Source organism: Entelurus aequoreus, linkage group LG02, assembly GCF_033978785.1.
Source record: "Entelurus aequoreus isolate RoL-2023_Sb linkage group LG02, RoL_Eaeq_v1.1, whole genome shotgun sequence".
In the NCBI taxonomy this organism is placed as follows: Eukaryota; Metazoa; Chordata; class Actinopteri; order Syngnathiformes; family Syngnathidae; genus Entelurus; species Entelurus aequoreus.
Genome location: NC_084732.1, coordinates 33,461,454 through 33,475,381, shown reverse-complemented (window position 1 = coordinate 33,475,381; position 13,928 = coordinate 33,461,454). Strand labels below are relative to the sequence as shown.

At 37.8% G+C, this 13,928-nt stretch overlaps 1 protein-coding gene across 1 annotated transcript in view; it reads left to right on the top strand.

Annotated features, from left to right (window-relative positions):
• Nucleotides 1–13,928, top strand: part of LOC133632841 (frizzled-3-like) — a 56,695-nt gene that overhangs the window by 1,001 nt on the left and 41,766 nt on the right. The window contains exon 2 of the mRNA XM_062025593.1: nt 627–1,371. Coding sequence (XP_061881577.1) covers nt 1,093–1,371 — 279 coding nt within the window. The 5' untranslated portion in view covers nt 627–1,092. The remainder of the gene's footprint in view (nt 1–626; nt 1,372–13,928) is intronic.

Genomic DNA, 13,928 nt, shown 5'->3' with positions numbered 1-13,928 from the left:
TAATCTAATCTAATGTCAAAATCCATTTTGATGCCACTTTTACTTTAACAAACCAATTTACTCGTTATGTTTGGATATTATTTTTGGACTACTAGCTGGAAATGTTTAGGTTATTATATTTGTTGACTACATGCACAAGCATTTTCTTTTACTGTGTGTGAAGTGTTTGTGTTTCTGTTTTTAATGCCACTTTGTTTTGTTTTGTTTTTTATTGGAAAACTGTAGCGTTTTGTAAACACACGGGTCTTTAAAGTACTAAAATGGCGTAAAATGTAATTCATATTTTGTACGTGTATCCTTCAGGCTGAATTTCTTTTCCACATTTGAAAAAAATCGGATATTTTTACGGTACTTTTTGGGAACCTTTTTGATTATTAATTCTTGACAAATTAACTACAAAATGGAGGTTATTAACTGTCGTTCAATAAACTGCTATGACTTTACACAATGTTAGCAACAACCAAATAGGCTACAAGATTACCTCAAGTGTTTTAGGTTGGCACGTATATGTTGACAAGGGGTTGCCTTACCGAGCAATGCAACCCGACACAAAGCCCATTCAGCTTGTTTGATCACTGAGCCTTTCTTTATCTCGTCTCTGTGTGTGTGTCCTTTTAAACCTGCAGGACCTGCCAAAAGAAGCTAAAATGCGAAAGATTCCCAAAACAAAGCGATATCACTTGGAGGACGAGATGGATATTGTGGATTTGTTAAAGTGTTGCTGGCAGAGAGAGTGAAGAGACAAAAGAGGGACCAACAACAACCCAGAGGAGCCATTCTCTCAGGCCCCTGCTTTGGAATTCATCTCCAACAACGGAATAAACCAGTAGGTGGAAAATGCTGCAGGATGCTTTGCAAGCCACGAACAATCAGCACTGAAAGTAAATAGCTGAGAGCAAGTGGCGGATTCTTTCATGCTGCTCCAATCATTTGGGCCTCCACCTCCTTGCAGCCCAGGAAGCCTATATAATGTGCCTCCTATTTATTTTTAAATCTTCACTGCCGGTTGCCTCCAATGCAAAGAAGGCTTAGAAGAATTTTCGGCGACCCTGTGGGCTATAGTTGATAGTCTGGCTTTTCTCCGGTATTAAAATGCAAGAATCGTTTGGAAGGGATCATATGGGAGAGTACAAGACAATCTTCTGCAGACGAACTGCTCGATTTCCTCGTTTTCCCATCCCGCTCTTCCTTCTCCTTTTATTCATGGCTCCTCCGGCCAGGGCCATTCACATGGAGGCCACGGAGAGCCACAGCGAGTTCAGCTGTGAGCCCATCCGACTGAGAATGTGCCAGGATCTGCCTTACAACACCACCTTCATGCCCAACCTACTGAACCACTACGACCAGCAGACGGCCGCACTTGCCATGGAGGTAAGCAGCCTGCATTGTATTTGCATTGGATGTTTTTGTCACGGCGAGCTGCGAAATTGGATAGCCGCTGCAGGGAATTGGAAGGGGGTGGTGAGGTGTAATTACAGCAAACGGGCAACTGTAAAGCAACAGCCTGCAATGTTTCGCATTGTCGTGTCACGCACCTGCTGAAGGGAAACAAAAGGAGCTCAAAGGCTCAGATGTGATTATATGAAGGAAAAAATCCTCAAATCTCACAACAATGCATCCACCGCCAGTCGACATATTGGTACACCGAGGAAGGCAGTGTTGTATTTTCATCCTGGGTTAGCAACACTGTATTGATCCTGATGTCATAAAGCAGAGAACAGCCTCTGCAAACACAATTAAATAATCCATCCTTCACCCTGAGTGCACACATAAGCTTTTTGCACAGACAAAAATGGCTAAAGCTGCATCCTTACAAGTATTCAAACGGAATAGTTTCCTCATATGGGGATTGGATGAAAATCTCCGTCCACAGTAGTAGCATTAAAATGTCTTTGTCCTAACGAGAACACGTTTACAAAATGTACAATCTACCAACACAAGCTCATTTTAGCCAGTCACAACCCTGCAAAAAGGCAAGATTACAATACTTGATTGCTTACTTAATTTGCGGAAATTAGTAAAAAAAAATAAAAATTATTGCGTAAAATAACGGTGCATTTATTTGGTGACATACCCAAAAAAACTTTTCTTTTTGGCAGTTTCGACAATTACTTTTTAGAGACCGAAAAGGCAAACCTTTGAAAATGATTGCACTATTGTGCACTACCGACTCTTGACATAGTTTCTATCCAGAAGCCATAAGCAAACTATGTAATGCACTGAAAAAATGAGGCCTGTGCAATTTAAATTTGGGCCTTTTTTTTTTATTTACAGAATTTATTTTGTGATCACTCCACATTTTCAGACACTTCGCTTGCTTGTATGTGTGTAGTGTGGATATAAAGTACGGGTGGAAGATAATTTGTCTTAGTATTTATTGATTGTATATACTTCTTATGGGGTTCTCTTTTTGCTTTAAATTCAATTAAATAATAATTGTTGTATTTATTTGCGAGAACAACAAAGGAATGTATCTAACACCAAAAAAAAATGGCGGAACTAACTGCTGTTGTTTCCTTTGTGCTGCTCAGGATAATGAGCTTGTCCAGGGAAGTAAACATTTACAACGAAGACACCTTACGCCCATTACCCAAATATTTGCCAAATAAAATATTTAAAACTACTCTTTTGGATACAACCAGACGTAGGCATACATACAAGCTACAGTGTTTGTGAGATCCCTGCGCAGAAATATTTTTTTTTTATTGTTGTCTCTCGTCAAAACCAAGTGCTGTAGAGCATATTCCCCAAAATTGCTACTGTTAGTATAATGTAAAGGCAACTGGATAGTGGATACACGGAGGCAGGCATGCTGTTCAAGTTCTTTTAGTCGGGCTTTGAATATCAAAGAGTCCAGAAGAGTAGGTGATCTGACCTCTTGTTACAGCTTTGTCTTTTAGCTGCATGTTACCACGACCAGAGACACACATAAATGTGTGCGTGCAATTGCTGAACAACTAATGATAGCTATTAAATGAGAAGGCAGACAGTCGCACAAGTGCTGCCAGAGCGACAAAATGTTCCATGCTGTGGGAGGAAAGGTCCAAATAGTACAGAGCAAGCATTCGCTGTGTGCGAGCGTGGATGCACATTAGCCATCAATATCACATTACACTTCTTATTATTTTGTTAGTCCCTGGAGACGAAACGTGTAGATCAAGGTGTGGGGGATTACTAGTCACTAATTAGTATTTTTACAGGAAGTATTTCTTTTCACTACCTTGGAATAATATTGGGCTTGGATATGGAGTTGAAACAAATTAAGACTATTTAAAAACATTATTTTAAATGAAAGAAAATAACAGAAAAGCTACCACATCTTTAAATATAAATGTCGTGTCTGGAGTTGGGTTTTCCACCCACATTTCTGCCGGTTTCACAGCTCATGATGTTTTGGCTACCTTGATAGTCTGAAGAACACTGTAAGATAACAAATACAGCCAGCCGAATCAAATTTCGCCCCAGCTTTTCACCATTGCCGTATTTAATGACGCTTACTGAAAAGCAGTTGAATTTGGAGAAGGCCAGTCCACTTGATGTTGAGGAGTCACAAAATCTGAAGCTCTGATACACACATTGAGTTTGTTCACTTCGTCGAAGGCTTCACTCAGCAAATGAAAGCTCAGCTAATGTTAAAAATGAAGTTACTTCCCCCTGTGACATGTCAAAACATGGCTGTGTGTCTGTGTGAAGAGCATCTGTTACTGAACTTGCTTTGACCCACATGACGAAGTAGCCTTGTAACTGACACTGTGCGGCCCTCTGGCCATAGAAAGAGACTGCTTTGGTCCGAGTCGCAACTTGAACCCTGCTAGCATTCCTGCTCGGCTCTGTTCTGACCTGACCAGATCCAGTCCTGCTGCGAGCCCCTGCAGGAAAGTCAGTCAGAATTGAGATGCATAACAACTGTTGTATTGACAAATATGCTAATGCAACATTTATTTGCCTTTATTTGGATCACCTCCAAATATGATGTCTGTAGTTCGTTTCAAACGTGACATTTTAGATGTAGATTTAGCAGGGTTTCCTCCAGTTTGCCAATATTCTTGTGGCGGTGTTGGCGTGGTTATGAGCGTGGTCAATATGGCAATGTCATATAATTTGCATTACCGTCGATTTGTTTAAAAAGGCACAAAAAATGCACACACATTTAGAAACAAATCTGTGTTATTAGTAATTAATATAAACATTTGTTCTTATACTATATCGTTTTGCTCTTTTATAATTGTTATTAGCGTACAATGTAACATAGGCCATATATTATATGTGTATATATATATATATATATATATATATATATATATATATACACAGACAAAATAATATAATATGTATATATATAATGTGTAAATATTACAAACATGTTATTTTATATCGCTACTATAGTACATTTTTAGTCTACTTTATACCTTTTTGTTTTCACCCTCTTTTTGTGCCCTCGTGTGCATTATCCTTTCCATCCTTTGTTACTGAGCTACTGTGTGGAACAATTTCCCTTGTGGATCAATAAAGTTTGTGTAAGTCTAATACCAGTGGTGGCTGCTGGTCTTTCAAGTAGGAGAAGCTAATCTTCGGCTACTTTCGAAACACGAGTACATTTTCCAATTAAAGATATAACGATACTAGATTTGATTGAGAAAATGTCATTTAAACGATTGTAAAATTCTCCCTATCAATGCGAAACAACAGAATGAAGCTTGAAAAATGCCCTGGTGGTGGTTTTTAGTTTAAGATTGCTTATTCGCTCCTTTTGCTGTCAATCAAAAAGGGATTCCGCCTCAGACATCCAGGCTAACCGAGGCCAAGCTCACTTTCTATACACTTTCAGAGACGTTTGGTGTCCATGGGCGGGACAAAGCCGAACCTTTATCCAATGATTGTCGAGTTTGGCTGCAGCGTAACAACTCACTCCATGCTCCCATTGAATGAGAAGAATGTCGCGTCAACTGTTGCGAAATAAGCTGATTCTGAACAAAAGTTGAATGGATTGTAGTGCATATTTAGTCAATGAAATGTAAACAAAACAAAAAATCTGATTAATCACACTCTAATTCTGTGATTAATCATGAATAATCACAGGTTATTATTTGCTTGCATTAATAAAATGTTTAAAAAATACCCTAATATTTGGATACACGTGCAATTTTGTAGTCAGAATGTCATACAGGAACAGTTTCTAAATGTTTTACTGAACTGCAAGTCAGTGATTTACTCAAAACTTTGTGACAGTTAGTACAGTAAGAATTAAGTGCACATTTTTTTGTCTAGAATATAAATATTTCCTGCTTAAGTTAATAAAAATAAACATATTTCTTTAACAGGAGTATGTCCTGCTTAACTTAAAACATAATACATTCAGTATTCAGCTTTATGATAGAGCAGGTCTCCAACGTTCATCACTTTGAAAACTACTGTGATGAAGAGATATTTGTTTAACTAATATGACTGGCAACATTTCAAATGAATGAGATCTCCTCTCAGTGAGATTGTCTTTATGCTATGTTGTGTAATTTATCATTAAATAAAAGCATCACACACACACACACACACACACACTCATAGATCATTAAAGTTTAATAAATGACACGCCACTAAAAGTTTTAATCCACAGAGCTCTCTTCTCCTACCGAAGGGTGCAAACTGGATGTGTAATATCATTGAATGAGGACGTGCGCTCGACCTTGGAGCAACTGCACTCAGTAATGAAACAAACACGCTTACATAAATTTTGCACTTATTGCAACCATAGACAGCAGAACACTTGTATTTTTACTTTTATACACTGACAAGATGCCTGCTGCGTGTTGGCGACTGTGTCGAAACTGCCCAGTCAAAACTGGCGCGTGACATCACAATTTAAGTTTGAAAACAAAATAATCTCTGTTGGCCACTTACTTAATAAAAATACTGGACAAAGTGCCTCCCTTGACAGCTCAATACGGAACGCGTTTGTTTCTACATACGGGACGATTTCTTCTTCAAGGGACGCAAGTGGGCGCAGAGCACATCACTAACTATCACTGGTGTGTGACGTGATCACTGGTGTGTGACGTGATCACTTCCTGTGCAATGCGCGATGCCTTCAGGCACCAGACAAAACACACTTTGATTAATCATCATTCATTTATGGTAATGCAATTTTTTTAAATTAATCACATGCATTAACACGTTAACTTTAATAGCCCTAATTTTAAGGTAAGCTGAACTTCCCTTAAAGTCTTAATCAACAGAGGTGTGGACTCGAGTCACATGACTTGGACTCGAGTCAGACTCGAGTCATGAATTTGATGACTTTAGACTCGACTTGACAAAATGTAAAGACACTTGCAACTCGACTTAGACTTTAACATCAATGACTTGTGACTTCACTTGGACTTGAGCCTTTTGACTTGACATGACTTGCTACTTTCCCCAAAACCTAAAGCTTAAAAAATTATTTGGGAGCGCTCCGTAGCTTTCATTTTGTACGTGTCTGTCTATCAGCGTGTGTGCTGCGTGTCAGCGTGTGTGCTCTCAGTACAACAGCCAATCAAATTAGATCTACATTGTTTTCATTACACAGGCATTGATCCAATCAAATTGCAGGACAACCAATGAACAAGAGTTGTCAAACAACGCGCCAGTGAGAAAGATTTATACCAAAGTTGGTTTCGTTCGGGTATAAAAACTACGACTTGGTCAACGAATTGCCATATGCAAATCACGCAGTTCGAATATTACAGACGGAGACGCAACAACTTCCAACTTCGTTCGACATTTGAAGTTGCACAAAGAAGGGTAAGTTTTGAATGTAAGATACCGTTTATTGGCTAAGTAACATGACTTTTATTTGCTGTGTAGTTAAATCAGTGAAGCTGTAAACTCACTGCTAACGTCATAACCATAGACATCTTATATAGGTACGCAGCATCGAGCGCTACTGCCTACTGGCGCAGACGAGACGCGGGGCCGCCATCTTGGAGTGGTGATCCGCTCCACTCAGTGCAATTCATTTGGCAGGAGCAATGAACTGTCAACGCATTTAATTAATTTTACCTCACTGAATACCACTCATTTTCACGCGCTTTTTTGTCATACGTGTAGCTATGATAACGGACACATGTTTTATTATTCATAGTTTGCTTAACAGTAATAGAATATTCTTATACGCTATAAGTGACCAGACGTCCGAGATTAAAACTGGGAATATAATCTCAGAGAAGGGGGAAAAAAACGGTCAGCTATTTTTAAATTGAAGGAACAATATGATTACGTTATATATACATGCTACATAAACAATGTATGAATACATTAGATATCTATATATCTTATAGACCGTATCTCTGTTGCTGCAGCAGCAGAGAGTCTATTCTGTCGTGACACTTTGTATTGATATTTTGTATTACATTCTTCCCTTAAATGATCATGTTTACAGTGATTGTTATATATGTATTTTTTATGTATGTCGCTTTGTATAAAAGCGTCTGCCAAATACTTAAACATAAACATATATAAACACCTGAAAGTCTTTATATCAGCTAAAACCACCAATCTGTTTCACTGGATTCAGAATAAAACCAAATTCTGTTTTACCCAGCAATGTTAGTATTTGAATATTGTTACTTGAAGACTTATTCCTGGTTACAATTATACTGTTAAGAAAGTATTGTCTTATATTTTGCCTAAAATGAGAATGCATTATAATCAATGGCGGCTGGTGAATTTTGTTTTAGGTGGGGCAGAAAGTTTGTAAACCAAACCCCTGTAGGGGCGTCATCCACCCCCAGAAGATTTATTTGTGATTTTCACATACAAATATTGAAGATCTTTGCTCCTTCTCAACTCTGTGGTAATGTTATTTTCATAAAATACAACCAATAGTACATTAATGTTAAATCTTACTTGTGAAAAGTAATCCCCCGATTCCTATTTTCAACAGTCCGCTCATTTGAGCAGGAAAACGCTGAACACCAGCCCGGCATCTTTGTTTTCTACCTGTCAACTGTCAGTTTAGGCTGCTCGCCGGCTCCTCATCACCACTTCAAGATGCAAATTGCTCGCGTCACAGCAACCAATATTGCGTCTACTTATAAGATGTTTATGGTTATAACGTCATTTCAAACACGGCAATATGTTGCGTCCACTGCAGTTTGCTACCTTATTCATACTTTTTGTCAAGTGATTTTTTAAGCAGGGTTGCATGAGGTACCTATACATAACGTTACGTTAGTCAATGTATCACACAGAGTAACGTAACGTTAGACGGCGGTCAGCAGCACCGCATATTTTAGCCACCTACAAAAAGACAAACATAGTCAAATAAAGGTCAGTTAAAATATATACTATATTAAGAATTGTGTACATATTGCATAGGGCCCTGACATCTAAAAAGTACAACTCTGTTCATTGTTATGTTCATGTATTTGTTATGTTTTTCATGTGTATGCACACATCAACACACATACAGTGTGAGATGAGATCAATGAGATAAGGTAAGAACAGAATAGAAACTGCTTTGGAACTAGTTACGATGCAATATGCCATGGAAATACAATGTTAACACTTTTGTACAAATAAGTACAGTTGCACTTGTTTTTGCAAATGTGTTTATTCTGTAAAGGAATGAGTTAAATGTTTAAAATTGTTTAAACTATTAAAATGACTGGTTAATAGTGCTATTATGAATTGCAATGTCAGTACTATTTTCTTTCCTGCTATTTCAAATGCACTTGTTTTAATAAATAAATACAGCGGTTTAAAAGCATACACAATCTGTGTAAAAATAATAGTCTGTGGTCAAAAGGACTTGAAAGGACTCGAAACTCAAAATGCAGGACTTGTGACTTGACTTGAGACTTTCCAGTCTTGACTTTGGACTTGACTCGGGACTTGCCTGTCTTGACTCGGGACTTGACTCGGGACTTGCCTGTATTGACTCGGGACTTGACTTGAGGGCAAAGACTTGAGACTTACTTGTGACTTGCAAAGCAATGACTTGGTCCCACCTCTGTTAATCAACACTGCAGTCTCCAATCCCAACATTATTTTAAGACGAAATAAGCACTGATGTAATCATAATAACAATGCAAGTAATGCTTTCAAACCCAGTAAACTTTTATTTTTCATATTTTTTATATTTGTAATTTGAAGGTCAATAACTTTTAAATTTTTCTAAATAAGCAAGCAAACAAAAATAAAATGAACTCTCAATCTTTTTTTTAGCAAAAATTGCACTTCAATAATTATTGACTATCTTGAAGTGCAGTTTTTTCTCCAGTTGGAAAGACTGGGTCGGGCCATTTCCTTCCAACAAATTTGGCTTACTAGCTCATTCGTCCGTGTTGAAAAGCAAATCTTGCTCATTCGGTTTAAAGCCTAAATATTACCACAACGGTACATTGCCTTTGCAATCGTATTTCTTTCTTCCTTTTTGTTACCTTGCAGAGCTTCTCCCTAACGAGTCGTGACTCGCGAGAATCTGTCTCTGTTGTAAGCCTGAGGTCCCGCCTCCACTCACTTGTGGATGGTGGAAGACTGACAAAAGGATTCACGTTTTTCATTTAGTTTTGCTATTGAACGAATGTGCTCACTGCTCAAGTGCTGAGAGCGATCCACAGAGTGAACCCTCTTGCACCCTGTTTGAAAGCGAGAGACAAATACAGCAAACACATGTGGCAATGTATCGATGGCGGCAAACTTGTCGGCTTCATTTTCATTTATTGTTCGGTTAACTGACTTACTTATGTGCTCAGACCTGATTCGTTAGATTTTACCTATAATCAAATAGTTTTTAGAGAGTAAGTGATGGGAGGCCTAAACATTGCCAGCTGTTTTTAGACACATCACACCAAGAAGCAGTGACTGCTCTGAGGAAGGCTGCAGTGACAGCCGAAATTGTAAGCAAGTAAGAGTTAGCTCTTACTTTTGAAAAACTTTTTGCCTGCTCGAATTAATCTTTTTTTAATATTTAAAGAAGACATAAACACGATCGATCCACCCTCCTAACAAGCGTGCTGTATGCTGGGGTCCTCAGCAGGTACTCAATTCACCTCTCTCCAGCAGGGAGAGTTTATTGTCCAAATAACATTTTAAAGATGACTAGTGGGATGCATTACGGTTGTCTATGCCCATGCATTTCTTGATGGTGTGGAACTGCGGTCTAAAATGAGATAATTCAGGACTAAAACAATTTGGCGCCTCGCTTGATTTGAAGGACAGTCAAATTTCTATATAAACATGATTGTGCTTCAGTTCAACAGTATTATTCAGTAAATCTCTATTTATACTTTCTTTTTTTCAATGAAATCAGTCTACTGGAACAAATCCCTTCTTTAAATGTACCAGAGAAGAAAGGATGGCTTTCATTAAGACATGGCAGCTCCTAAAACATTTGACAAACAATTGACACTCCTTTCCCATGCATATATAGAAACTTCCACTCCCTGTAAGAAAAAAAACAACCACTGCAGACACCCAATTGTTGTGTAGCATTACAGGTGCCTTTTACGGAACCTTAGCCACAGACTGTAGCTGTTGCTACACCTTTCTGTGTCGGATGGCAGAGTGGATGATTGGTCTGCCTTGGAGCAAAGCTTCATGCAGAATTTAGATATTACTTAAGTGCCATGTTTCAACTTCAGACCTAAGTATTTAATTAACTGTAAATAACTTCATTTTTCAATTCAGTGAAGTGGACATGCTTTGGAAAAGTATGGTTTCCCCTGTTCAAAATGCGTAGCCACTTTTATTTAGCGTAATTTATGCAATGAGTTTGTGTTACAAAGCAGTAGTTTGTGTTGACGAGGCTCTCTAAGGGCTAACTGTTCCATAGTATTTCCTGTATGAGTGACAGCGGAGGTTAGTAGTGCCGGCTGCCATCTTTAACTACTGCTAACTAGCTTCTAATCGCTCTCTCTCTCTCACTTCGGCAAAGAATACATTGATTTCCACCAACCCATCAGCCACGGTAGTCTATAAAACCTCAACTAAAGGGTGCAAGAGATTTCAACCAAAGAGGCTAAGTGCCTCTAGAATAGCGTCCGCCTGTGCAAATGGAGAAATTCTGTCTTTAGGAATACGTCACCATTTACTACTCCATCCATCTGCCATGGTATTTTATGGCTCCCAGAGGATGTGCCGTACCGTAAGTTGGGGCAGTACTTGAGCTCACAGATTTAGATGGATGGCATTTATAAAATACTACAGGAGTTTAAAAAGCAATTACTTTAACAATAAAATATATGATTATTTATGAAACGTAAGAGGACAGGGAATTTTTCCTGTTTGTAATGTCATTTTGTCTGATGTAGTCGACTGAATCAATTTATTGGAAATCAACTAGCCGCCTCTGTTACTTCGATGGGCCTTGGATTAAAAATTTGGGGTGTTCCGATCGGGGTTTTATGCTGCCGATAACGATAATCCATGAGAGAGATTGGCCTATACCCATACCAATATGTATTAACTGTTCCTTTTTCATTGTATTTATGGTGAGTGGTATTGCCAGCTTAACAATGTCAACACGATATTTAAACTAGTTCTTTCGTCTCTTATATTACATATAATTGTTTGATCAAAACAGATACAATAATACACAATAACTAAACAAAAGTAAAAACTACTCATTTAAATCCTTCGATTTTTGCCCTCACAGTCTTCCTGTGTCCAGGGAATTATTCCCTAGTTTGTAAAGATGAACAAAAACATAAAAAAAAAATTTGAGAAAATAAAAATATTTCCCTGAGGGAACATTCCCAATGGATTAATAAAGTTGTTATTTACCGGTCTACTCTAGTATGATACTACCCTTGGTATCGACACCGCCAATAAACGGATCGATTCGATCGTCCTGTTACATGTCACACCAACAGTTATTGTTATATTATCCTGTCTCCAACTCTTATTAATATACTTGTTCATTTCATGTTAATAGCTGCTTACTTTCTGCTGTAATGCGGTTTCATCTACATTTCTTAAAGTTTATTAAGAACTTATTTCTCGGTGTTGTTTAAAGCTAGCTTAGCAATTAGTTTGGCTTTTTGCATGCCTGCACCTGGTTTCTTCGAGTGTATAATATGTTTAGCCCTTTCCTACAGAGATAAGACTTGATAATAATACTCAAGATACTAAGAAATGCAGTTTATTTGCTGTAATGTAGGTGATTATTGGAAGTCGTTCCACAGATGATCGTTTATCGGCATTAAAAGGAGATGGCTGATCACATATTTTTTCACGAAAATCGTTCGATACCGATTGGTGGATGATCGATGGGCACATCCCTAATTAAAACTGTTTTCAACAACCAAAATAAGGAAATCCAGGTAAAGGCACTTAAACTTCAATTCAATTTATTAAAAGTAAGTAGCCGCATAAAGGTTGCAAACAGCCCCTCTAAGAACATATTATTTATTTCACAAGTTGAATGTTAATGTTTTGCGTTTTTTCGTTTGTTAATTAATTATATGCGCCAACTATGCAAAAAACAAATGATACGTTTAGTTGTCACGTTTTCTTGCATCTAGAAGGTTTTTCTAGTTTATCTGCAGAAATGCAACTGTAAAACATAAGTGCACATGTCGTGAACATATACAGAGATCCTTTAGTTCGGGTGGATTCTGGTGAATGTGAAGTATTAAACTGAGATCTATTGCACTTTAAATTGACAGATTTCAAACCAACGAGAAAAGAACTACAAATGGACTGTGATTGACAGGCAGGCAGTTAGGTAGTAAATCAGTGTTAAAAGACACTTAAGAGCTTTTCTTATCCCTCAAGACCACCCATGATCTTTAACTCCACCTACCTATAGACAAAAGCGCTCAGGGATCTTTTTTTTTTTTTTAGTAATACTTTCAGCTATTCACAAGTCCCGATGATTCCTTACTTCTTATTTAAAAAGTTTGTATTACGTTGATTTGAATTAACTAATGTAAAAGACAATTAGACCTAGATAAAAAGCTTACAAGAGACAATAGAGTAGCAAGTGAAAGGGAATTTAAGGACAAAAGAGAGAGAAAATAGAGACAGAGTGGTAAATTGTGTAAAGTCTTTAGAGCCCACTGTCTTCAGTGTTTGTGTTTCTCTCAGCATGGGAGGCTGTCCTTCAAAATTAAACTTGCCCTGCTTAAGAAGGGCCACCGTGAGGCCACGAGGTCCCCGCAACAGAGAACGCTTGTGTGAGAGAGTTCACCGCATGATGTGCTGTCGTGTGGTCTCGCTTTCCATTGTGTGTGCGCGTAAAAAAAAGAAGAAAGAATTTAGTTTTTAATAGTGTCTTTTTGTCACGGGGTATTATTTTTGGTGCTGTGTATGTGTCCTTCTGTGCACGTTGGTGTGTGTCCTTCTGTGCACGTTGGTGTGGGCGAGTCGAGCACATCTGAAGAGGCGGTCTATTCACTGTGGTAGAGACAGACAGGTCCTCATCCCATTTAAATGTCCCTGTTTATTTCCGTTGAACTCTTGATTATCATGCTCATTCTGATGGAGTCTATTGAAGCTGCCAGCCCAAATGAAGCAATCATTTATTTATGCACAGAACAAAGGCGCTGCCTGGTGCTGCTTTTTGGCAGACTGTTCCCATCGGCATAGCTGCCACTGCTGCTTATCCACACTCACAATGGCAATAAAGGCAGATTTAGGCAGACATTGTTGAACTTTTCATGGAAGCAACGCCGTCAATTACTGCTTTACATTACCTGATATACCTTGGAAAGGGTATATTCAATATACTTATTCAAATGGCTGTATTGTCTTAAATGAATACAGTAGTGTATTATATATATATATATATATATATATATATATATATATATATATATATATATATATATATATATATATATATATATATATATATATATATATATTAAAAGGCAAACTTTTGTTTTCAGTAATTTATACATTTTTAATCCTCAAATTGTATCCACATCTTTCCAAATATCTTATATTAA